The sequence below is a fragment of the Lates calcarifer genome, linkage group LG1 (assembly GCF_001640805.2).
Source record: "Lates calcarifer isolate ASB-BC8 linkage group LG1, TLL_Latcal_v3, whole genome shotgun sequence".
In the NCBI taxonomy this organism is placed as follows: domain Eukaryota; kingdom Metazoa; phylum Chordata; class Actinopteri; family Centropomidae; genus Lates; species Lates calcarifer.
In genome coordinates, this window is record NC_066833.1 from 13,554,516 (window position 1) to 13,582,136 (window position 27,621).

The window sequence follows — 27,621 nt, forward strand, 5'->3', positions numbered from 1 at the left end:
GTGTGTGTGTGTGTGTGTGTGTGTGTGTGTGTGTGTGTGTGTGTTTGTTTGTGTGTTTGTGTTGTGCTTGAGTGTCTGCTCCAATAAAATAGCACAGCATGATAGAATGCCGTTCTCACAGCAGAGTGGAAAAAGACCTCTGCAGATTTACTATGCTATTACCACACACACATACACAAACTCTCTCTCTCACACACCCCCACACATACACACACACACACACACACACACACACAGAGTAAGGAAAAAAGTTGTAATGGCCCAGTACCCCTCCAAGGACGGGTGAGCAAGAGAAGAGCGAGCAGAGTAATCACAGTTAAAGAGAGAGAGAGAGAGAGAGAGAGTGTATGTGTGTGTCTGCAGGGAGGTGAATAGATGGACTACAGGGGACCAAGAATGGTTTGGTGCTGGAAAAATGGATGGGGATATGAGCTGAGTGGAACATCCTGTCCCATCTACCATCCCTCACACCCTCATACACACACACACACACTCACACAGTCATACACACTGGCTTAGCGTGGGAATGTTAGTGTTGCCAAGCAATAGAGTTGACAGATGAGTGAATCCAGGATACGGGATGTGTCGCGGTACTCCAAACAAGACCATTTAGTCTCTTTAATTCCTGATTTCCTTCAAAGCTCACTTAACCTGAAGCTCATCCACATCCTCTACCCAGTATGCAAATATTTCCTTTGAAGTGAAACCTTAAAAATGTAGTGTCAGTTCCCAACAGACAGCGCACACATTACTGTAATATCCGTGTAGTTTATTGAAATTGAAATACATATTTCTTTTCCAGTTTATTGTGTATCTGAAATGTTTCTCAATTATTTATGCAATGTGGTTTTTGGAAAGTTTACCAACATAGTATACTCTACCCCACAGTATAGGTGTAATACTTGTGGGTGTACTGTAGTTTATTTCAGCTTGCCTTTTGCTTCCATTTGTGCACATACTGTAAAACTATATTAATGAATGTGTGGCTTCATTTATAGACACTGTGTACTCACCAGAGGGACTCACAAGGATTTGTGTGCAGGAGTTCACAGAGGTTCTCTCTTCACCTGCACTAGTTTGGTATTTATTTATGGCATTACAGTGGTATTCAACCAATGGATCACAGACATAACATTCACATGGTGACTGCAAAATTTCAGTATGTCCAGAAACATGAATTCAGTATGCCCTTAGCAGCATATTGGGGTGGTGTGTGTTCTTACGTGCAATTCTGAACATCCCAGACCAGATATCCACTGGGATCCAAGACTTTCAGTGTATCATGACAGGGAAAGCACTGCCTTTAAAGAGGATGAAAGTAGTGGATGTGATTGACCATGATTTGAGCTAACACTTCCACTTAGCATGCATGATAACTTATTCATTTCAATACAACACGGTATGCAAAAGTGCCACAGGTGCACCTCTGGTAACAAAAAGGCCATAAGTACACCAGCACACCTTCAGTATAGTTTACAAAGGCACACTCGTCTGTGCTTAGCGCCCTGTGCTTTAATTCACAAAAGTAGAGCCTGCAAGGTTATCATATTAAAACAAACTTGACATGTCTTTGAACCAAGTACATGAAGATTTTGGAGACAGTGGGAATTCATCACCCTTATGGAGCTAGTCCAAGTTTTGTGAGCTCCATCTCAAGTATGAGATTTCAGTCTCAAAAACATCCACTGGGAATGAACGGAGCCCAGCAGCTGTAAGAGCTAATCAGCCTTAGACACTGATGACAAAAGAGCAGTAATGTATTTTGACTTTGGTGCCTCTTATCTCCTAAACTGGATGGACATCTGCTTAACTAGAAGCAGACCTTAAAGACAGGCCAGTGAGCTTTACGTTCGTTCAGTCATGTGCAAGAATCAGTGGTGATGCTAGTGCCAATTACAGCTACATGTCACTTGGTCAAAGGTTGAGCCAGTCTCCTGCAAGTAACTTTGGTCCACGCCCACTGACAATGCTCTTCCCCTTCACCAAGTCCCTGTTGATACTGACGCCCTTTTTACACTGGCCACATAGTCAGTACACAGTCACTGTCACTGAAGTTTGTATCACATGTTGTGTAGATAACTATAATGATTGCAGTAGTAGTGAATTGGTACTAGTGAAAATGAGACAAATGTTCAAATATAGTTGATTTTGCTCCTTATAAAATTGTCTCTTTATGAGGATATGGCCTGTTGCAATGGATATCCAGGCCTAAGCAATGCTTGTCTCAGAGGACATGTACAACAGGAAATAAGCTATGAAGTGTGTAATATGGTGCATTCTTTGTGCTCAGGGAACAGCCTGTTTATGTGGTTCACTGCAGCAGCTTCTTCCACTGTCAGGTCTGTGCCTTCTTTGCTCTGAAGATCAACACCAGCGATGAGGCAGTGTTCAGTTATAGAAGGCAGACGGTCATTAAGGGCAGGGAGCTCCTGTGACTGCTGATCCCCACCAGAAGAAACCACAGAACAGATTTCCAATACACAACATCATGCCTCTCTGTGTCAGTTTAGGTATCTATTCTGGAAATCACCTCATCCTGATATCCAGAATACCCCAGCTCCACACCTCCCTCTTTTCTTGATCCTTTTTAATTAGGAAAACCACTGTACATTAAATAGTGACTTGTAAGAGACAATAAATATGAATACAAAGACATGATAGAATACAAAGAAGGAAGTACGTGAATAAAATATAACCTAATGTCTACATTCAAACAAAAGGAACATAAAAAAAAGAAGGGTTGGGCTCAGAAGTCAGAGGTGTTTACTGCAGGAGTGATGTGCTGCCACTCAACAAATTTTCTCTTATTGGTCACACCAGTGCTTTGACCACCAAACAATAAAGCCTCAGTCTCCTCCAATATAGCTTCAACCTTAACAGCTACCTCCATTTCACACTTCACAAGGTGTCTCCTTTTGATTCACAGTGTTCCCCATTGTTCCTTACAAATAAACATATAGATACACATAAACATATATAGAATTATATACACATATATAGAATTATATATGTGTATGTGTTCACCAGAGCCGTTTTATTAGCTGTTTGTTGTTGATGTAGATTAGTGTGGAGGTGATTTTATAAACCAGCCTGAGCTTATGTAGATTTCTTAACCCTGTGGAACCTGTTCACTCTTTATTCGTGCAGCCTCTGGTCCAGACACTTGCTCTTTTGACCATTGGAGGAGCTAGAGTGACTGAGGGCAACGTAATGTTAAGTGTCAAGTGGAAGTGTTTAGTGAGGTCACAGAGGTCAAGTAAAGGCACATTGGAGAACACAGTAGTCATAGTTACGCCTCTGCTATAAATGTTGCCGTAAAGGTTGGCAGGTTTACATACATGATACATTGATAGCACTGTTATGTTATCAGGTTTACTGTTTACAGTGTTCACCGTGTAAGGTGATGGTTATGGGTTGGGTCACAGGCTAGAGTTAGCATGCTAACATTTGCTAATTACCACTAAACACAAAGTACAGCTGAATCCTGAAGCTTATGGGAATGCTATCAGTTTTGCAGGTATTTGTTTGTAGTAGACCAGTTAAAACTTTGATTGTGTCAGATGAAAAGACAGGGGATCACTGCAGTTCCTCCTGAGGGGAACACAAATCTGTGCAACTAAATAAGTGACTGACCAACCAATAGCTGCTGAGACACTCAAAACCACAAATGCCAGTGTCATGGTGGTGTAAGAGAAAGACTCACTCACCTAAGTCAGAAGGATTAATACTTTTTGGCACCATGGATATCTGTATGAAATTTCATGGCAATGCATCCAGTAGTTGTAGATATATCAGTCTGGACCAAAGTCATGGATGCTGACAGATCGCTAATGTGGCTAAAAATATCCGCTTTTTAGTTTGTGTCGCCAGATAATTATTATATTTGTAGCCTGTATTTGAGAATAAACAATTTTTATAACCTAAGATAAGTGAATGGACCAATACTAAAACCACAGTTTTCTTCTATAATTTTTCCCTGGTTGTCATATGAGGTAAATAAACTCCACACATCAAAACTTTTGTCTTTCTAATGTGAGCCACAGCGGTAGCTACACTAAGCAGCTGCAGCTCTCATGTGTGACATTATTAACTCTTCCAAAATTGCAGTGCAACACTAGCAGTTGTCAGAGCAAGGGAGGGTGCTGTCGCATTTAATTTATGTCCATATTAGACCAAATGCTGTATTATTAACTATGTATAATGCTATGATTATTTATGTGTTATTCAAGATATTTGACAATTTTTAAATGAAGTGACTGTGAATATGATCAAGATGATATGGCATTTAACCAGATGACTTGCCAGGAAAAATAGATACATCTTCAGTGAATTGAAAAAAATTAAATGATTAAAATAAATGAGAGCAGGCCACTGTACAGTGTGAAAGGGTGTTTTAGATAATTTATATGAACGACACCAGAGGAAATTAATCTACTTCACAGCTGCTACTTATATTAGGCACAAAGTGGCTTTTTATGTTATATTGTATACATAATTGGATAATTTTCAGAATTTCAGTTCAGTTCACACTTTTTTAGTGCTTATAGGTATAGCAACTCTATAGGGAAGTAGTTAGAAGACCAGTTATACATACGTATTGAGTTTCCTGAATCAGTCAGTCAGTCTGATATAATAGATGAATATGAACAGCAAGAGGTATCACTGTAGATGGACAGTGACAGTGACAGTGTGCAAGCGTGGTGTGAAATTATGGATATGTTAAGAATGAATCTAGTTTCAGGAAGGTAGTGATATAAATATACTATGTAGAAAGAACAAAAAACAGTTGTTGATCAATAATATCAAAAAATGTCAAGCACTGAAGATCGCTCAAACTGACTTATTTGACTTATCAGATGACTGCTGATCTAAATCATAATTTTGCCAATTTTAGTCTGCCTTTCATGTAAATAAAGTATGGTTTGTATAGTTTCTAGTTTAAACTCATTGTCAGTAACATTTAAACATGTCAAATACCTAGCTCCATCAGTAAAACCTTGCTTTAAAAGGTGCATGTCAAACATCTAATCAAACTGTCAGCTGTGCTGGGTCAACCCTCGTGTGAATGTGTGTGTGTGTGTGTGTTTCTGTCTCATAGGGGCCTAATTGAATGGAGTCCGATGTTGGACAAGTCACCTCCCTGTACCTTATGGCTGCAGCAGACGCACTCACTGAGGGACCTGAACAGATGGGAGTCTCAGTAGTGGTTGATGGAGGGACTCATGTGCCTCTGTGTGCTTGTCCCTTGGCAGGGGACACACACTCACTCTCTCTCTCACACACACACACACACCTTCTGTCCCTCACGTGAATCCACACGCTAATCACTGCAGCACAGGGGTTGGAGAGCATTCTCAATAAGTGTGTGTGTTTGTGTGTCTGTGTGTATAAGTGGGTTGTAGCTGATGATAATATTGTGCTTCTGACAGATACAACTCTAAAGAGCCCTTTTCACAGTTGTGCGATGCCACGGTCCTGCCTTGGTTTTTCTCATTCACGCAACTCCTCTCCTTTCACACATGAAATTACTTTTCTGGTGTCAACGCTGGAAAACAGGACAACACAGGCTGGTTTGAAAGTAACAACACCAACAGGAGAGTGTTCATTTATCTCACAGGCTGCTTCAGTGATGGATTTACCAAATGAAAGATTACTGTCTCAGCACCCCAACTTGCCACCTCAGTTTTATCATTCATTTATGACAAAATGATTTTATCCATTTGACACAGCCTGACAGACAGCATTTGAGAAGCCACAGTTAAAATTTAACAGGACATCAAAGATAAGTTTTAGCTTTCATTTAATCCCTAATACATATACTTGCTGTTGATTCTGTAGGTAAAGCATTTTTCCTGGTTTGTCATGCTGTAAAAACTTAAACCTGAAAGCTTTAATTATGATGTGTATGTAGTCTGCAATCTTATATAGAGGATTTCCAAGAAGATTTTTTCCACTGCTCTGCAATGAAAAAAAGAAAAAAAAGAAAAAGAAAGAAAGAATAAGACAGCTTTAAATATATCTCCTCCACAGAATTGCAGCTGGAATTGGTTTATTCACAGTATTTGATTTAAAAATGGTTTCTCTAATGGATTTTATATTTATAAAAGTTGCCTACAGTGTGTAGTATGTACATTCAGATATTTACTTGGCTATTATACTTTGCAAAATCTGTTAATGCTGGTGCTTTATTGCATGTTCTAACTTGAACCATAGAGGAGTTATAGAAATGTTACCACATCCTGTTAATTATTTGTGTGAATTTTACAGAGACTCAAACATGGTGCCAACGAGTAAACTGCCCAGAACATTTATGAAGTAAAGTACACATGTCAAAGGGCTTTTACAGAGCTGTAACGAGCTCATGCTACCACAATCACTCAAGTATCTCAGCAGGTAGAACAAAAGAGGCAGAGAAGAAAAGAAATTCAAGGTCTAACAGTGACTTATTTTATCTCCTATTTGTAGAGCCAGTGCTCCACTAAAGTGGCAGTTTCAAGTTTGCTTCTCTCTCGTCTGCCTGTCTCTCTTCCTCTGCTGCATGTTTTCTCAATATCTTCCTCCTCTTCTCCACCTCTCTTACCTGTTTATCCTTCTCCTTTCTTTTCTTTTTGTTCTCCTTCTTTAACTTCTCCCACCCTCTTTCCTCTTTTCTCCCTCTCTCATCTCAGAAGTATAATCGTTAGTTTGTTAAATGTTTAATATCCACAAATACCACTCAAATACCACATACCTTATCCAAATACAAGCATATACAAGGCAGACTGTGCACAGCTTACCCAGCACCAATCAATTGCCAGATACCTTTAATATATATATATTAAATAATATATATATATAGCTGATAGTAGCTATAGTAATAGTAAAAGCAGTGGTAGTACTGTATTTTGTTATTGGCTGTTGTTCATGTGTACACATGTATATGTGTGTGTGTTTCCTCTTATTGCATCACTACTGATCTCAGTACAGTCAGGCAGTGGGAGCCTCAGGCTGTTCTCTTAAGTGTAGCATCTAGGGAGAATCAGTCTGTATGTGAATGCATAAAAAGGGTGTGTGTGTGTGTGTGTGTGTGTGTTTTTATAAGTGTGTATGTGTGTTAGTGTTATTGTAAACAGCATCTCTGAAAAGAAAAGAAATTTTTCTTTCATTCATTCTCTCTTGTGTTACTGCTGCTGTTTGTTTACCTTGATCCTCTTTAAGATAAGCTCCCTTTCAATACCTGTCTCCTTCAAGAACATGTTCAGTATTTTGAGAGTGTGCTGAACACTGCAGTGTTTGTCTGGGTGTGTGTGGCAGAGAATTTGAATTTTGGTGGGCGGGGATGATGAATAGCTATGTCTCAGTGGTTATATAAAAATGTGACTTTCATATCATGTGCAGGTTTAAAACTGTATTAGCTTGTCAAATGAGGCATTTCAACATATATGTTTGGTACTTATGTCCATTTAATATGATCAAATTGATCAGGTTTGTTTACTGTATCTTATTTGACCTTTTCATGTTTAAACTGACTTATTTTAAAAAGAAAGTCTTGTAAAAAAGGCTATTTATGTTAAAAGACTGACGCTTATGCTTTGTATGACGAGGAAAAAGTTAGCATCGTTCTGTAGCTACAGTGGAAAATTAGTTGGTTGGATATGCTAATGTTCGCAGTTCGCGAAGACCTAATGTAAGTAAATGCATTGTGCAGGAAACACCTGGGCATGTCAGCACTCTGTGCTTGCAAGACAGCGAGGAGCTGGCTCACTTAACATTATGTGAATAAGTAACCAGCACTTTCCTCCGCAGTTTGCATGACATTATGTCAAGCAGCACTTATATCTGTAATGATGGAGGCCAGGGACATAGAAAAGATCTGCAATGAGTTGCAAGCAATTGAACTGTATCCCAAAGAGTTATTTTGTTAATTGAACATAACACAGCATTTCGATTATTTTCTGCACAAGTGTGGCATCATAGAAGAAATTGGTTTGGTGTAGAGTAAATGGGTCAGTATGTGTCTGCCTTTGACTTGTGATAAGTGAGACACCACAGACCTGATTTTGATGAAACTCCAGGGAGTCATGCATCACACCACTCTGGCATTTTCAAAATTACTGTGTTTAGCCCAAGGTGGGAGCAGCAATTACCTGGCAAACATTTTAATAACCAGTCATATCTCACATACTGCTGGGGGGGAATAAAATGAAACTTGGAGCACATATCCAACTATCCATGCTCTACAAATTTGCCTCCAGGGCAACATATTGCATTTTTCCACTGTTTTGAGTTTCTACAAAACCAGTTTGCCCCCTTGGCTGTGTTTTTTGTTTTTTGTTTCCCCCAATTAATTTACTGATCACTGCAGGAGTCACTGCCTCATTTGTACCATCCCTCTAATAGGGGGCACCAGAAATGTAAAAATAAAAAGAGTAGAAAACAATACAAACAGAACTAAGAATACAACAGATACAATGTATTTTTGTTACTGTTGCATAACAGACTTGAAACTATTTTGTTCCAACTATGGCACAAAGGCACACTTTCCAGCTCCTTAATAGGAAGAATATAATGAAACAGCAGTTCACAGTAAACTCAGGAAATTGTCAACCCCGCGGTTTACGAGGTGTAGTTATCTGGCTTCATTTCGACACAGTGGCACTAATGCTTGACAGCAATGCTTTTACTGCTCTGTAGAGATTTCAAAATGCACTTAATGCTGCTCTATGCAAGATTTATATGTAAAAATCCACCTGTCGCCTAACCTTTTATGTTAATCACTATATGGAGCAGCAGCACAGAGGAAGATCTTATTCTCACGGAGGTGGCAGGCAGGTAATCTGCTCTGCCCACAGGAAACAGCAAGCTGAAATTTAGGAGCAAAATACAAATGTGTCTCCAACACAGCAGCATGCGAGTGCTCTAATCTAGATGTTCCTAATCCTTTTTTGGCTTGTGTTGTGACCGCTAATCACACAGGTTATGGTTTTAGTGTGGATATGGGAGTAATTTTTTCCTTCCATTGTTTCATTGGAGATTTGAAGACCCACAAACATATTTATATTTGAAACATTGTCATAAAAGCCCCTGGGCTCCTGAGCCTCAAGTTGGGAACCAGGGCTCCAGCCAGAGAAAGCTGGACTCACCAGCAATGCCTGAACCTCTTCACCTTCTTCATACCAATTAGACCGAAACTCTGATTTAAATCTTACTGTCACTGCAGGCCACCAGCACACGAAAAGGTTTGACTCAGCACTATGGAACAAAAAGTTGTTCCTCTTCCAGCACAAGGAGCAGGACATGTTTATTGCTTTGTTTTGATGTCTCATTAAAAAGTGCTTTGCTTGTACAATAAGTGTTTGTACGTGTGTGCATATTTTTCAGAACATCCCAGCGCTGCCTTGCGGTAAAGCCCTCTATTCCTACGAGGGAAAAGAACCTGGCGATCTCCAATTTTCCAAGGGTGACATCATCATCCTGCGACGCAAGGTGGATGACAACTGGTATCATGGCGAGCTCAACGGATGCCATGGTTTCCTGCCTGCCAGTTATATCCAGCTGTTGCGTCCCCTGAGCCAGACTCCTCCCCAGGGCAAAGCGCTGTATGACTTCGAGGTCAAAGACAAAGACCAGGACAAGGACTGTCTGGCCTTCAGCAAGGTGACACACACACACACCCTGTACACACACACTCTCTCTTGAGGACACTAGTTTAACATCAGACACAGAATAAATATAGTAAGAGAAAAATATGGACAGGCTACCATGGATGAATCAGTGGAGAGATTTGAAGAATTTACAACAGCATAAATACTGAAGTAGCAGCAAACACTTATCTTTGGTGTTAAACCAGGCTGGTTCTGTGTAGCACACTAATAATTCATTAGTACTAACTCTTCGCAGAATGTAAACCAGAGCCATTTCAAACAGGGTAAAAATGCTCTGCAAGAGCTTTGCCAAAGCACATGGTAACCACTTAGTTGTGCATCATTCCCGAAGGACCTGCAGTTTTCACCTTCACCTCCACATTTTGCTTATACATATTTTTTTTCTATTTTGTACATAAAATAGTGTGACTGGCCTTCACATCTAAGGCAGTAAGAGTTCCTAGTGTGGTAATGTATGTGTTAATGACTAGTAGTGATATTGACGCATGAACACTGTCTAATTTCAGTTGTTTACAATGTGAGTTAACATGTTATGGAGTTTTTTGAAGATGTTATTTTGCTGGTGTGTTGTTTTGGTTTATTTTACCCTGTTTTAACATTTCTACACTGTTTCTCATTCGGTGTATTGTAAAAGCGAGAGGGATTTCAGTGGCTGATGTTGGTCATCAGCTCTGTAAGTCAGTGGGTCTGATATGAGGTATTTCAAGGGTGGAGATAATATGTAACAGCAGCTGTTGCCTGCAAAAGTTTCCCAATTGCACACAATCTTACAGGAGGATTTGGCCAAAGTTGTTCAAACTGACACAGATGTTTTTGTGATGCAGTTTCTGGCAATTTATGTTCTCTGTCCTCATATTCAAAAATTCTCTAACAATTTCAGGCCAAGAAGTTGCAAAGAATAACAAAGTTATTGTTTATATCGAAAAGTCTGTAAAACAGCATTTACATAACACCATGAAACTCAAAAACTCGACTTAAAATACTCAGTGAAATGACTGTTCTATGTCAATACCATTTTTCATGTAAATACTGCTCTAGTTTCTTAAGGCACAGTGAGAAACCTTCTCAAGCATTATTTTTCCACCACACATTGGAATGATATCAAGGAAAATAAAACACTGTATCTCTACTTGCTGTGGTCAGGGAGGAACCATCATCTGGAGATGTTTTTATGGCTTCTGCATGAGTCCTAGTAACACACTTGGGCCAGATCCAAATTATATTCAATCTAATGAGGTCAGGAAGGGTCCTGTTCTGTGCAAATTTGCTCTCAGATCCGATCACGTAGTGCATCATCATCACGGCAGGAAAAAAAATTGTGTTTTTCTGACAGGAGACTCAAAGTGTGAGCTGCATGAGTTCAGGAAAGGACATCTATTTCTGCTCTTTCTGACTTAACAAGACTGCTTGTTAGCAGAGCATCATGCTGCTGCCAGTATTTTTGCCTCTCTCTATTTGGATCTGTTAAGGTCGACCGCCTTTAGGATTATGACTAATTATCCCCCGGATCTTACCAACTTCGCTGCTGGAAAATTAATTCGTAAAAGTTAGACTTCAGTAGGTAATCTGTGGAATTCAGACTGAGACCTGTGAAGACCCTCTTCTCGGTTATATAAGAGTTGGATGAGCTACATTTGTCACAGATATCGTTAAAATTCTACTTTGAAAAGGATGGAGATGAAGAGACAAAGACAAGGTGAGAAAAAACACTCAGTCCTCCAGAAAAGTGTATTCAGGTTGGGAGTAAACAGTAATTTGTATTCCCTGTACTGTTCCTCAAACCTTGTTCCTGCTGTTACAGAAGCTCATTTGTGCTAGAAGTAAATGCTCGACACATCCACTCTGTCTCTGCACTGAATGTGTCTGAGGAGAGGGAAAGAGAAAGATTATTAAATTATTACTTGTACACTTCACTATAGATGTTTTCAGTCTGATCACTGCGATGCAAGGCAAAGTCATAGATTCCTCGCCACAAACACACTGCCCTCTACATCCATGTAAATGGATAATGACAAGGCCTCTATAGCTCACATTATTTTGTGCTAAACTAATCAACAGGTCAATGATCAAAGCCATACTCTCACACAGAGAATCCTGTGGTGTGTTGTATGCGTGTTGTCACGCAGAACCAGAGTGTGTGATATTGTTTTCTCAGTGTGAGAGATAATTATTCACTATGACTAATGCATAGTCGTTTACCGGCATTATCACTGCCATCCCTAATGGCCTAACCAAGACCCGCATATTCATGTGAGGGAGAGTAGAGAGATAAAAAAAAAATAATAATACTTTGGTGATGAAGTCTGTGAGTGTGTGTGGACAAGGAGCATAATATGTTGCCATTTGTGATGGATATAATATAGCTGAGAATATTATATGTGTATGTAGGTATAAATAAGCTTCTAAACCAAAGCTAAAGCTAAGCTATGTCTTCCTTGCAAGCATTCTCCTAAAATCTTGCCAGGAGAGTCATTTCATTTTTCCACACAGTTTCATATTCACCAAACTGTTTTCACTTACATTTTTAAGGATTGGAATCATTGAAATCCACACACTGCTGCCACAAACCTAAGCAGAATAAGGACACAAACATTATAAGGAATAATTCTGCTTGTTAAAATCCTCAGATGGAACAGCACTGAGTGGGTCTGTGTACAGAAGGGATGAGCAGAGACATCTGTCATGAGCTGAACTGAAAAAAATGGTGGTTGATTAACATTTGAAGTTAAACTAACTGGGATGAAGTGAAACTAGTAACTTCCTATCTCTCGAAAATGTATGTATGCCACAGAAAAGTGTTGGCAGCATGCGTGATTTGTATTTAATGGGCTACAACATGAAAGAATCATGCATCAGTGGTTTTTTTAAAACAGTAAATCTAAAGTGCATGGAGCAAGTACATTTAGGGCACCAGGTTCTGATCAAAACCTGGTTAAGACGTACTTTTATCAATTTATTCCTAAATAAGGCATTTTCCTGAAGCAATTCAGAAGTAACTAAATCGCTGTTATATTGGTACACTTGTGTACTGTGTGGTTGTGTGTGTGCGAGTGTGTGTGTGTAGTCTGACTCATTTCCTCTCTCCCCAGGATGAGGTACTGACAGTAATCAGGCGAGTGGATGAGAACTGGGCAGAGGGCATGCTGGGAGACAAGATTGGCATCTTCCCTATTCTCTACGTGGAGGTAAACCCACGCACACACACACACACACACACACACGCACAAACACACACGCACAAACACACACACATATACACAAGACACTCACATATTAAGTTATTACAGAAAGAGCTGTAAAAGCAATAGTGATGCTGCCGTAGAACACCTGAATTACTGTATTTTCATTTATCATACCGCTGCTTTGGAGAGAGAAGGCAGAAAACCTTTTGTTTTTCTGAGGCAAAGTATATCCTGTCTACTTTGAGAAATGAGGTAAATGTTTTCTTTCTATGGATAGAAGCTTTACCACAGCTTTAATGATATCTACTGAAAATGTAACAAAAACTTGGTTCTGCCCCTGCTATAATCCATAAGTAATTTAGTGTTTGCTGGCACTAGCCTGTACCACCTGTGCTGAGAGGAGGGACATACTGAGCCTCACTTTGAGGTCAAGATGTTAAAAAAAAAAAAAACAACCCACAGATTCATTTTTTGTGACTGTGATTAACTGTTGACATCACTATTCTTTTCTTTCTATTTCCAGCCCTCCACATCTACTTCTACTTCTCTTACTCTGTAGTCCCTTCAGATGACACAGTGACTGTGTTTGAAGTTGGTCTAAATGGGTTTCTCTGCACTGTCTGACCTGTTTTTAAAGCCTCCTACTGATGTGGGTTAAGTGGAGTTGTGGACACTTTCTGACTCTGGTATGAACGGAGGGTACATGCTTTAAATATTAGCTATTGGAATTGTACTCAAACGGCAGGTTTGTTGTGTGTTCATTACTGTGTCAAACATGAGGTCTGTGTGTTAGACTACACTGACGCTCCATATTATGTTTCTATGTTGTGTCTTCTGTACATTTGACCTCATTGGAATCTGTTGGAATATGTAGCCAAACATTAAAATTTGCCCCAGAAACACAAATTGCTGTTTGTAAGTGTAAGCTCTCTTTAAGGGATTTCCTCTCAGTAAAAAGGGAAAAAAAAAACAACTCCCCAATATTTTACCTTCTTTCATAGTGCCATGCCTGTCAAGACTGGAACATAGTTTACTTTAATCCTCGTGCAGCTGAAAAAAATATCATGCACAATTTGCTCTGGATCACATTTAAGGCTTTTAAGCCACGGTTAAAAAAAAAAAAAAGAAAACCAATGGTGGAAACTGGAAGTATGATGTGTAAATCCCTCTTGTTTGCTGTTCTTAAGGCTTGTCCTCTCTCTACTTCACCATACATTTGTGAATACGCTGATTCTCTCACGGCCTGGTCAAAAACAAATGATGAAACTTTCAAAACAGACAGCAGATTCACTCAAACCAGGAAGTGCCAGTGTGTATTTGTGTTAATGAATACAATTAGATTGTCATAAGGCCAGATCCAGTGTACTTGGCACACTGTGTGTTCATGTACTGTAGCTTAGAGAAATTCATTAATGCAGAGACCAGAGACAGAGAGACTAATGGCTTGACTCATTCCTCATGCTGCTTTTAAACTTTATTTTGCTTTTCATCTGCTATTAAGAGAACATGCATTCAGGAACACTCAATTATACAACAACACGCACGTGTTAATATCCACATATATACAGATGTACATATAAAATCACTCCTCTGTCTGCTGTGTCTTTTTTTCCAGTTTTGTTATTGTCTAATCATGCCCTTTTTACACACACTCACTCTCTCTCTGTTTGCAGCCTACATAGGGCTTGGTTATCCAATCATGTCCTTGAAATTAGTTGATTGACCACACAGCACTTTTTGGTAATGGTTATTAAGCCATAAGCTGATAGTTGGTGCAAACGCACACACAAACACACAGGGGTTCCTATTAAATAGAGATACATCAATAATTTAGGCCTCTCCATCACTCTGACACAGCGGGGGAGACAGGGGCACATGTGTGTGTGTGTCTGCAATGAGAAGTTAATGACAGGGGCGCAGCTGGACCTCTGCAGATCTCTGTGTGTATGTGTGTGTGTGTGTGTGTGTCCCTCGCCGGATATAAAGTGCCTCTTATAGCTGTTGTCTCGCAGCTCGGATGTGAATGCGGACAGCTTGTGTTAATATTTGGCAGTCTGAAAATACAGATTGGAGATGAGGGGTTTTACAGATGATAGAGATGCCACCAAAAAAGCCTAAATTATATAGAATGTGTGTGAAGTGATTGGCAGTCACTACATATGAAGAGGGTGCTGCTGCCCATCCCCGTAGCAGACAGTGAGACCAAAAACACTGACTGAATTTTATATGAACACAGCTTGTTAGCAGCGTATTAATGTAATTTAGCTAGCTACTTAATATTATAATATTTAAATTGCTGATTAATAAAACTCTGAGCACTGAGCAGCACGCCCATCATCAACATCTTCTCATGTTACTGAAGATGTCAGACAAGCTGAGCTCATTAAGGTGTTACTAAAAGTCATTTCAAGCAGTCATTTTCAGATGCTTACACTGAAAGGAGATGGGGATGTGCAACAATAATACAGGGATGTCTTTTTTAATTTACAGTAAAAGTATTGCACAATACATATTTTAAGATGGCTTACAGTGTTTCTCAAGTGATAAGTTTTGAAACATGTTTAGTTTAATAACTTAGACTGAACTATTGCTTAATATGACTTTGTGGATTTAGACCAGTCCATCAGTGTGATAGCGATAGCAGAGTCTTATCCTGAGTTTTCAGTCTTAATACTCTGATTGTGATTGTGCTGTAAGTTTCTATGGTTTTCTTATGATACTGGGTGACAAATTAGTTTTAGTAAGGTGTAGGGCTACCACATACCGCCAGAACAGCTTCAATGTGCCTTAGTATTGATTGTACAAGTCTCTGAAATGCTACCAGAAAGATTGGAACCGTTGCTCTAAAAGATATTTCCTCATTTGCTGTTTTCATGATGGTGGTGAGAGCTCTGTCACCACATCGGTCCAAAATCTCTGTTAGGTGCTCAGTTGGGTTGAGATCTGGTGACTGCAAAGGCCAAAGCATTGGATTCACATCATTTTTATACTCATCAAACCATTTAGTGACTCATTTTGCCCTATGTAGAGGCATCTGCATTTGCTGTTTCTCCACTCATTTATTCAGGTTTTTCCTTTGATTTGTTACCTGTCTGTATGTTGCAACAGCCTGGGCTACACTTGTTGGAAACTAATTTACCTTAACTCTGCAAAGAAAGCTCCACTGAGGTCTTGCTTGATTTTATTAGTGAAATACAGTAATCTTTCTCAGTTGTAGAGGGCAGAGTAATATGGCTTTCCACCTTGTCTTGTGCTCAAAACTGGGACTGAAATAGTGTTGTAAAACCTCAAAGTGAAAGCCTTGCACAATAATGAGCTACGAGTCAGTTATTCATACAGGCGCAATGGATGTATTAAAAGAGTAAGGAGGACCACTGAGACTGTGTATGTACAGCGTCCAGATTTTCATGCTGATCTAACTTTGTCCTATGTATGCCAATATAATCCTGGCGTTCTGATACCAGTGCCAAAATAATAGATTTTTATCATAATTATTACCATTGCATTTGAGTTTAGTTAGATTTTGAGGTGTAGGTGGTTTTAACATGAGTGGCTTTTGGTGGGTGTATTTGGCGTTGCCTATGTAAAGGTATGATTGGGTTTGTTGAGTTCACATACACCTGGATTTATGTTGTTTTGAATGCACTGTACCAGGTCTGGGTGGGTGTGCTGAGTGGGTTGGATTGTGTTGTATAAGTTTGGACCACTGTTGGAAGATTTTGGCATGGGTTCAGGCAGATGTGAGGTCAGTGTAGATGAGTTTGAATTGAGTGCAGATGTTTGGGCCGAAAAGAGGTTGATTCATGTAAATAAGAGATGAGTTTGGGACAGGCTTGTGTGGGTTTGTTTTGTTGTGGACAGGTTTGGGATGAGTTCAGGTCCCACATTATAACCTCTATCAAGTGTGCCGCTGTCTTCCTTTTCTCCCTCGCTCACTTAATGCACCCCGCTGTCTCTGCAGCAGGAGGGATCAGGCACCACACCTGCCACTGGTTACGTGTGTGTATGTGTGTGTACATGGGCATGCATGTATCTTGCTGGCTTACCCTTTTCGCAGTGCAGATATCAGCTCATCAGCTCAAGCCTCAGTATTACCTGGAGAGAGCACTCACCCTCCAAAAGACGCAGAATACACAGAGTACACAGAGTACAGTTAGCTCAACACATAATAGATGACCTTGGAGATTTCATTCAGCCAAAAGCACCAAATGAAAAATCGTCTCTATCAACAACATCTCTCTCTCGCTCTCTCCTTATCTCCTTTACTGCAGCATGACCAGGCACTATAGCATTGATAGTTAAAGAGCAACTGACACAGCAGTCATTTGGGTGAATGCGTGTGTTTGTGTGTATCTGGCAACTGCTGTTTTTATGTGAGTATGTGGAGGCACAAGCTTGAACACACGGGTTCAAGTTACTTGATTGGTTGCAATATAAGTTTTTGAGCTCATGAGTTTTTGAGTATGTTGCCTCACTGACCTTCTGTGTGTGTGTGTGTGGTGTGTGTGTGTGTGTGTGTGTGTGTGTCCTCTAGTCTGCCTCATGAGAACAGAGTTATATCTGCAGCATCAATCCATCAAGCCCATTAGCATATGATTTGGCTTTGATTAGCATATCTATTAATATGGAAATGCAACATCACCAACACTGAACAGAGACAGGTCAGTACTATACTCTCCCTCTTTCTCTCTCTCTCTCTCACATACACACGCACACACAGAGACAGAGAGAAATGCTTGACTTTCTCTCCAGGGATTGTTAAGGAGTTTGAGGTTACATTAAGCAGACATGATTGCGATGTAAATTTGTTGCAGGGCTGAAGCCGATGTTGTCTGTTAATGTGTTAGCTTGTGTGTGTGTGTGTGTGTGTGTGTGTGTGTGTGTGTGTGTGTGTGTGTGTGTGTGTGTGTGTGTAGGCCTTTTTAGACCTGTCTAGATGAAGTTTCATGACCCACAACATCTTAAGACCACCACCCTCAAAGCTTCACCAGGTTTACTGGTGTTCCCACATATAAAGATGTCAGAACACATTGACTGTATGTGTGATACTTGTAAAAAAAAAAAGTAAAATAGCTTTCCCTTGGGTGTTCATGTGGTGTGCATATTTATATAAAAATATGTTATATTTGCATGTGATGTCTTCCATTTAATGTCAGCCTCAGCCGTAATGTATCATTTAAGTCAAGACACTCGTGAAGTTTTTAAAAAGTTGAGTTCAGCAGAATCTAAATTACTGACTACCATACCTCTTTTCTGCAGCGGTTTGTCACAACAAACTGATGTATTTTCTGCCACCTGTGTCGAACCTTAGTTAGCAGCTGTCTGTCAATCACAAAACATGCAGTAACAGACTGAGCGATGTGACCTCAACTCAGAAATCAGGTGTTTCTTCCTCAACATATTCTGGGGGGAAAAAACTTTAATGACAATAAAATCCACGGCTGTGACCAGACCATTAGATACACACAGCTAATTATGTACTCTGTGCTGGAAGGAATGTTTACTTCTTTAAATAGATGGATTTATTTGGTAATACTAAAAGTAAACAGAAGACTGCAGTCATCCAGCCCTGACAAGCAATTAAAGTTGTTGAGGATAAAAACACAATAAAGCTAAAAGCTTATTTCTTTTGTGGCCCTTGTTAGAAGGGGTAAGATAGCACATTTTGAAGTCACCCACCCATTATTTTTGTGGGTTGTGCAGTTTATTGCACAAATTCTCATCATGTTGTCCATAAGCTCTAAATTCTGTTTCATTGTCTGTGCATAGATGTGAAGATGCAGTCCTTTAGAAATTCACCTATATACTGCGCTTACAGTAGCTTAGAACTGAATGATTTGATAAAAAGAAAGGGCAAAGTTTGAACATAAATGCCCCTATTTTCAGGGCAGTATAACAATAAGCTGCACACAGCACTGTTTGCTGTACTGTTCCTGAAAGCAATATGGAATTGATGGACCCAGAAAGATGTGTGTGTCTGTTATTTGTCATCATCAGTCAAGATTGAGTCAGAGGAATTGATTTTAATTGTATAAAGTATTTAACATCCTTAAGTCCTTTAAGTAAAGGTAACCCAACATGGAGTTCCATCAAACACTGTTCTGAATTTTACAGTAATGCGGCATGTATCCGATTTTTACCCAAGAATGAACTGACATGAATCCAAAGTGAGGAGAGGGAGAATAATCCTGGCAAGTGAAAAGGATGCTCACCTTTTGCTGGGTTATTCAAGTACTGTGAGTTTGACAAAGAGAGACAGTGAGAGTGTGTGTAACACAGAGGAAAGTCTCCCTAGACCAGCTGTTGTAAGTGATGATTGTTATGCTCCTAGTTTGAAAAGCTGCCAACAGGAACAAGTGAGGAAAGGCCACACAAGCACACTTGTTATGATCTTGTATGTGAACCGCTGAGGACTGAAATCTAACACCTGAACGACTTCTCTCTTCTCTGTCGTCTTTCCCTTACTCCTCTCCTCTCCTCTCCTCTCCTCTCAGTTAAATGAAACAGCCAAGCAGTTAATGGAGATAGACAAACCTACGCCAACTAATGTTCCGGGACCAAGCTCTGAGCCAGCCCCGCTGGGCCCCTGCTCTCCTGGTCCCTCCCCCAGTGCCTCTCCGTCCAATGGGAACGGCTCTGGCCACCGGAGAGGCGAAGGAAAGAAAAACACCAAGAAGCGGCATTCGTTTACGGCACTGTCCGTCAGCCAGAGGGCCACCCAACTCAACAACAGACACAGCATGGAGATCTCCCACCCGGTTCTCATCAGCTCCTCTGACCCCAGAGCGGCTGCACGCATCCAGGTACACAAACAAACAACACTCACTGTAATTAAAATAGGTGGTGGTGGTAATATTCAAGTCCCTTCCTCAGATTAAGTAGAGGTTCATCAGTGTAGAAATACTGCAAAAATCTGCATTTAATTTGCATCCTCTAGTGGAGACTGAGCTCATTTTAACTGTTTTATTTTATGTTCAGTTCAGTTAATCTTAAAGAATGCATCATACAGTAGTGTAGTATCTTCAGTGTAGCATATGAGTAAATGTATTTAATTACTTTGCACTCCTGGTATGTATCTGATTTCTTGCATGCACTTATGTTTTGCAAACCAGATTTCACTTTGGTCACCCCTCTCTTCTAGATATGATTAACTTATTCCACGATCACTTACTCCAACTGTTCCATTTAATATAAAATCACTCCTCTTTTTAATGGCTTTCAACTTGAGACACATTGCTTTTATACATATTGCCTCTGGTTGCATTCACACCTGGGTTCCGCTGCCTCTACCCAGGATGCTTACGGAAAAGCTGGAAAGGCTGCCAGGCACACATTACAAAAATGATTTATTCTAAATGGAAACCACTCAGTTTTTATGTGTGTATCTTTCTGTTTGTCCTTAGGATGCATCTCCGCCAGGTCCCTCTCCCTCCTCGGCAGGGGTACTGGTGCCCCCTAAAGTGGCATCCATAACCTCTGAGCTGCTGGCCCATGCCAAGGTGCAGCTGCCACTCAACATGTGAGTACACGTCAGGGTGCTGTCAGCTCAGCCGACCTGCGACCTGCGTTTTTAGCCCCTCCTTGCGCCCACTGCTCAGTTTTTTTTTGAACAGAGTGAATAGGTGCCTGAGATGTGAGCCTGATTTCAGAACCCGCCTTCTGGCTGCGTTAAAAATATTTCCTCTTTTGTGCCCAGAGATATTGGCCATGTTCCACCACCTCTGCAACAACATTTACTCCTCCACTGGTCAAGGATGAAATCCCCCTCAGAAAGGAAAAATACAGTCACACACTGTTGTGTGATGCTTGCATCAGTTTTTCATAACAAGGCTTTAAACAGCACAGCCATGGCATACACTGTGCATTTTACTGTGCAAAGTTCATCACCTACTTTCCATTTTCTACCAAATGAACAATGAGATGTGTAGTCTTTACAAGTGGCATCCAAAAGAAAGAGGAGAGAGAGAGAGAGAGAGGCAAAAAAACTTGAACCCTGGATGTTCCAATTACATTGTCAGCATCTTAAATCCTTAGGCCACCAGGAAATCAGACAGCAAGCCTTATATAAAAATGTATCAGAAAATTTGCCATGTGCCAGAAGATTTAATTCAGTCACTAGGGACAGATATTAGGGTGGTAATATAATTCAGTATGCATACACAGAACAAAGTAATGTTGCATAGGCTGCAATTGAAGGCTTTACTATCGATTTCACCAACTTCACACGGGCCGATTATTTCTTAAATGGATTAAGAGCTGAACTCTACCTGACAAACATTCACAAGCACGATTAAATTCTTGTGGAAATATAACATCACCAGTCACATCCAGATGGCTGGTGAGGTGCCAGCGCTGAGCAAGACTGTTGTGTAATTTACCCCGTAATTAATCTACCAGGTAACTGCCAGAAAGACGTGGGTATCTTCAAAGTGAGTGTGTGTATTTCTGATCTTGTGCCTCTATCTTTGTGTGGACCAGTTTGAGTTTTAGACCTTGACAGTGAGGATATGTTTGGATATTTGCGGAAAGTGAGGACACTTGCTCAGTCCTTCCTCCTTCTGAGGTTAGAGTTAGATTTACGGATTAGGTAAGGGGTCGGGGAATGTATTATGTCAGTGAGGATCCTCACCAGTATGGAGGTATGAATGTGAGTACTTGCTGTTTACTATTAACCGGTGCCCTGCCTGCAGGATGTGAGTCAAATACAGCAACAGTGTCAGATTTAATAAAACTGGTGATTTTATTAAAGTAATGGTGCAGGTACAAATACACACACGCAGATGTGCACACACACAAAACACATACAGTTAACACACATACACACACAGGTACATCCAGAGTGGATCTGATGAGGTCAGATGTTTCCATCTTGACCTGGCAACTATTCCTGTTGCCATGGGGAGACAAGAGACGGTCCCCACATTGGTTACCATGGCAACGGGAAGGCAGCACATATAGGGCTTGTTTACTCTATGGTCTTATCATCTTCCGTCTGAGTCCTGGCACTACATTCTCCAAATGTCTCCCAGCGACAGGACCAGAAACTCATTTATATGTAAACACAGATTCAACACACAATACTCAATATATAAACAAAGTCATATAGTAAGATGCAAAATACTACATTTATCAGTGTACCTGTTAGTTGGCAGGTTAACAAGGGATTATCGATTATGCACCCATTCACAGCATACTGCACCATTTTGGAGAGGAAATCATTCAGTCAGCCTCCGGTAGTCACTGGAAGGAACTTACTAAAGAAGACCAATCTCACATACACACACACCCCTGATTCCTCAGAGGAACTGATGTGAAACAGGCATGAAACACTAGGAAACAAGATGATATACAATAGCAGGACCAACCAGCACTGTTCCACTCTTTGACCTGACAAAGATCCTGTGGTAGATCAGAATGTTGTTTGGTGGTCTAATGAAGAAGTTGGTGGATAGTGTGTAGTGGTATTCTTTGATCCTTTGCACTGTCCACTAGTTTTACTAAAGGGTTTGTTTGCTAATGTTCACTATTTTAATAACTGGTGATTGTACAGTACATTAGGAGTAATCCACATGCATGCTTTCAGATGAAGAAGCCCAGTGGAAGATAATTTGTAGACCAGTAATTTGGTGAACAGTTTCTTGATATTTGCTGCAGACTTTAATGTTTTTACTATGTGACACACTTTTACATTTTGTCTCTTGGTTTTGTCTGTTTCAGATATCTGGCTCTATATGCCTACAAACCCCAGAAGGCTGATGAGCTTGAACTTAGGAAAGGAGAGATGTATCGGGTGACAGAGAAGTGTCAAGATGGATGGTTCAAAGGCACCTCACTAAGAACTGCTGCCTCCGGTGTCTTCCCAGGAAACTACGTCACCCCTGTGTCCAGGTCAGTGAGCTTAGGCCTGGAGATGGGGATGGGGAGGGTGGAGGGTATTGTGGTGATACAGCCTCCCAAGGGATTATGTCATCCTCACAACTTGATAAAAGCAGGTAGCAATTATATTAGGGGTGTGGAGTTGGTGATGAAGCTTGAAGTCCCTCTTCCTTTGCCCAGGCTGAAAAATAACTGAATATCTGGAGAGACCACAGTATGAGCACAGGGCACCCAAGTTTAATCCCTTCAGCCACAAGTCCTCTTTAAACCTTTACTCCATTTATTACTGAGTTTTATTTGGTCCAGTCATGTGAACCCAGCACCGTGGTAGAGTCAGACTAAGGCCCCAAATTTTGTCCTCACTAAAAGGCGATTCAGTCGTGTCTTACAATGTAATTTTTGCTGTAATTTCTCGGCTCCAGTATAATTGAGTACAAATTAGACTGAGTGGTGCAATTTAGGTTCTTGTTATGGCACATTATTGCACATGTGCCTCTTGAGATTGCCTCTTGTCACAAAGGTATTCCCAAAAAGCTATTTTTGGGACTGTTGACGCTTGATAATGTAGTCTTCCTGCCTCAGCCTCTACTCCATATGCTGGCCCTTTTTGTTGGGATTATACTTCCACCACTGGCCACCCAAGCTAGCAAAATTATTTGGTCACATTAGCGAGGAAACTGGAGGGGAGGAAACCAGAGTACCCATAGAAAACCCACACAAGCACAGGGAGAACATGAAAACTCCACACAGAAAAAGCCCCGAGCGAACTTGGGCTCAAACCTGGAACCTTTCTGTGAGGCGACAGTGCTAACCACAGCACCACTGAAATTTCCATTTGTTTTATAAAATGAAAGTGGATGCAAAACTGAGTTTAAACCAAATCTTTCCTTTTATTTTAAGAGACACTGTGAGTTTGCTCTAAATACAAACATGATCTAAATACAAAACAGCAGTCAGGTGACTGGGTCTGCCTTTCTAATGTCTGGCACCTACACAGTGTAGATCAACATCATCATCATCATCATCATCATCATCATCATCATCATCATCATCCCTATCCTGAACGCTGACACTCATAGCTGTTAAAAGCAAATAAAACAGAAAAATGAGTGTGCCCAAATCATATTTTGCAATTTAATTACCCTCATTATTCCTGTATGCATGAAAACATTTGCAGTGGCTGTTCATCTAATCTGTATGCTGCTCCATGATGCAGTCAAAGAAAATGAGAGGGGGGGGGTGAAAGCAAGGGAGATTTAGGATAATAGAATAGAAAGAAAAGAGAGGCAAATTTGAGAGAGAGAAAGATAATGAGAAGATGAAGAGAAAGATATGGTACTGTAGTGTACTCAGACGAAGGGTGAGGGACAACGAAATCAGAGATGAGAGAGGAAAGAAAAAGGTGAAGAAGGTAGAAAGAGGTGGAGAGGAATTGAAGTAGAAGAGAGTTGAGAAGTGAAAATGACAAACTTGAGGAGGAGGAGGAGGAGGGAGAAAGAGTAAAGCAGAAGAAAAGGAAGGGAAAATGATACAAAGAGATGAAATGGCTGCAAAAACAGCAGGTGTCCCTCTGAACTGGATATGAATGGTTGCTTCACATTCTGCAGTTATGCAATCTTAGAGAGGAAAAGAGAGTGAGAGAGAGAGAGAAGCAGGATGGGCGAGTAATCAAATGAGAGGCAATTTGTTATTTTTACACAAGCATACTCTCTCCCTCATCCTCCAACCCCCACCGCAACCCCCACCCCCTTCCTCCTTACCTCTCCCCCTCCTTTGTCTGCAGTGCAGCTCAGAAATTTCTCAATATGATAATGAGGGGCTGCCAAAGATGCTCTAACTCACACGCACACATACACCACATACACATATCAACACACACAACCAATACAGACTGCTAATATTGGCATGTTATGCAGTTTAAATATTTCCATATTTGCTGTGGTATTTATTATCCAAGTTGTTAATAATACTTGACAATTTGATCAGTTTCCATATAAGAATTCATGAATGTATTTGGATGATTATTATTCTGGATTAATTTGAGATTTGTCATGATATTATAAAGGCTGCTTCAAAGGATCACTTGGGCAAAACAAACAAAAAAAAAAGCAGCTGCCTCCTCTTTCCAAATTGTATGAAGTCTTAATAGTTAATGATAGTGGCCAATACTATCTTTATGGGCCTTTACAAACCCATGCATAAAAACCCAACACACATAGTCAGCAGTTATAATTAATTGTATGTGCGGATCATCCATGGAGAACCTCAAATCAAAAAAACCTGAGAGTAACTTTGCTGTTTCTGTTGATAGACGCACAAACGCGTACATAGAAAGCCATAACTCAGTATGTGTGTGAAGGGAAGTCGATGGGCAGCCATAGGAGCGTGAATACCATTGCGTCAATAATGTTCAGCTTGCTGTTCTGCCATTCAGCACTCTGCAGACAGAAACATGAGCAGCCTGCAGCTCCATACATGTTACAGCAGGGACACTATGTTGTGCTGATCCACCAGTCAGATAAAAGCACTGAAACTAGTCATGGTCATGTTGACCAAGGCTAATGGCACTGTTTGCAGCTCCTGCTCTGTCATTATGGACTAACTACAGGCTGTTAACATATTACACTAAACAAGGGTCTACACTGTTGGAAGCTTTGTGAGTCTATACCTTGGGCACACTGGTGCTTTGAACTAAATGCTATTGTCATAGCTGTTGTTGATACATTTCACTTAAAACCACAAATCTCAACCTCATGGTGGTGCTGGAGGAATAGTCAGGGGAGCACATCAAGTCAGTAGGATTCATCGTCTAGGCACCATAGGAATACGCTCTAAATTTCTTGGCCAGTCTATCTGATAGTTGTTGAGATATTTCAGTCTGGATCAGCGAAGTGGACCGACCAGATGACAGACATTGCCCTCCGTGGGGGCATGCTGCTGGCTTGGTTAAATGATGCATTTGGTGGTACGAGAGGAAGACCACTGTTTCTAAAGCAGATACCCTTTAGATTAGCATACGAGTAGAACTGACAAAAGCAAAAGCCAATAAATATAAGTTATGATCATTTGGAAATTTCAATGACAAGTCGATATCTGTCTCCCCTCTCTGCTCTTTGAAGGGCTCCATTTGGAGTGGGTGCTCGCAGCTCATGTCTGTCCAGTCCAGTAGGTGGAAGTGGAGGAGGAGGTGGTGGAGGTGGGGGAAGTGGTTGTAGTCAGGTTGGGGGTAAAATCTCTGACCCCTCGTCCCCAGGGTCCCCGGGGCCCTCTTCGTCCCGTCCCTCCACCCCACTGGTAAACTCAGCCAACTCTGTTAACACCGTCAGTCCCGCCTCCTCTCCGCAAACTGCCGCCGCCCAGCTGAAGAACTGCCTGCGCTCTAGCCAACATACGGTCCACCAGGCGCGCACCTCAATGCAGCTGGGTAAGCATGAAACATACACATATGTACACACACTTGTGGTGGCACTCAAGGACAGAAATGAGAACCTAGTGATTCAGAAACTGAGGTACTCGTGAATGACAAACAACCTGCTCTGAAAGGAGAGGTGAATCATCACTCCAGAGAAATGTAAAGCAAGTTAAAAGAAAGTGTTTATGACATGAAGATGTCTCCGTCTGGTATATTTCCAACTTTGTGCTCTGCAACATTACTCTCTGCGACAGCTCACCAGGCTTAAAGGAGCAGAGTCCACATCAGTTGGGACCCTGCAGCATTTGAAGCCCTTAGTTTAGTTACAGAATAAAAGAATATTAATCAGTCATTAATTCAAATAGACTCTACACCATGTAAAAATGTGCAGGCATATACTCTCAGCAGCCTCTTTAACCTCCAGTTTCATCTGTGTTAGTCATGTGTAAAAATTGTGAACCAAAACATAAAAACAAAGAAAGTTGGGTAGATTCCAACATGAATGAGAAGAATGAGCTCGAGTTAGTGGTGCTCACATACGCTATGTGGCCAAAAGTATGTGGACATCCGAACATTACAGACATATCCAAAACTTGAATATTTCATTCCAAAACCATGGGCAGGCATTAACAGGCTGCTTTAACAGGAGAGACAGTACAGAGATGATGGGAAATGAGGGGGAGTGAGATGATGGATTGGCGTGCAGCAAAGGTCCACAATCAACTGCACTAGAAAGTGCTAGGGTGCTCTTACATGAACGGCATCTTAAATCCCTATAGGCCACGAGGATGGCAGTATGCTGCATGTGTTGACTGTTGGAGAAAATATAGGAGAACATGAAGACTTCCTAGAAGAAGAATCCAGAGGGCTGGTGGATTCTTGCTGAGAGGTGACAGTGGTGACCACAGAGACATCCTACTGTGAACATTAAAAGAAAACAACATTCTCTATATGAGAAGGTGGTTATATTTTCTGTATCTGTAAAATGTTCACTGCCAATAATTTTCCACTGTTCAGTGACACAAAACCCCCAGAAACACACACACACCAGTGTCTGTACAAGGTCTAGATCATATCAGCCTTGCTCTCCACTCAGAGTCTATTCATCTCTCTAGCACTCCTTTCTCTCCTCCTCTTTGTGTCTGTTCTGTCTCCCTTTGAGAAAATAATGGCGAAGGTTTCTTTTGGAGACTGAAGACTACACATTGTGAGAACACTGCCAAGAACACTTACACACACACACACACACCACACACACACACGCATGCAGACATGTGCACTCCCACGTACATACATACACACAAATGAACACACAGCCTCACAAACACATAGCTGAATGACATCACTGTGCTTTTTGTTTTATGGAGGCGTAATGACAGAGCTTCATGCATCTCTCTCTCTCTCCACCTCTTTCCCTTTCCCCCTCTCTCTGTTTCTCTCTCTCTCTTACACACACACATAAATACACAAACTCACACATGCACACATCTGGTCTCCATTACAAAAT

The 27,621-nt window shown here is 40.8% G+C and overlaps 1 protein-coding gene across 1 annotated transcript in view; it reads left to right on the forward strand.

The window, feature by feature from the left end:
* Positions 1-27,621, forward strand: part of LOC108892741 (E3 ubiquitin-protein ligase SH3RF3) — an 86,617-nt gene that overhangs the window by 47,014 nt on the left and 11,982 nt on the right. The window contains 6 exon segments of the mRNA XM_051070408.1: positions 9,361-9,636; positions 12,734-12,829; positions 19,321-19,629; positions 20,230-20,345; positions 22,544-22,714; positions 25,822-26,126. Of these exon segments, the coding sequence (XP_050926365.1) occupies positions 9,361-9,636; positions 12,734-12,829; positions 19,321-19,629; positions 20,230-20,345; positions 22,544-22,714; positions 25,822-26,126 (1,273 nt within the window).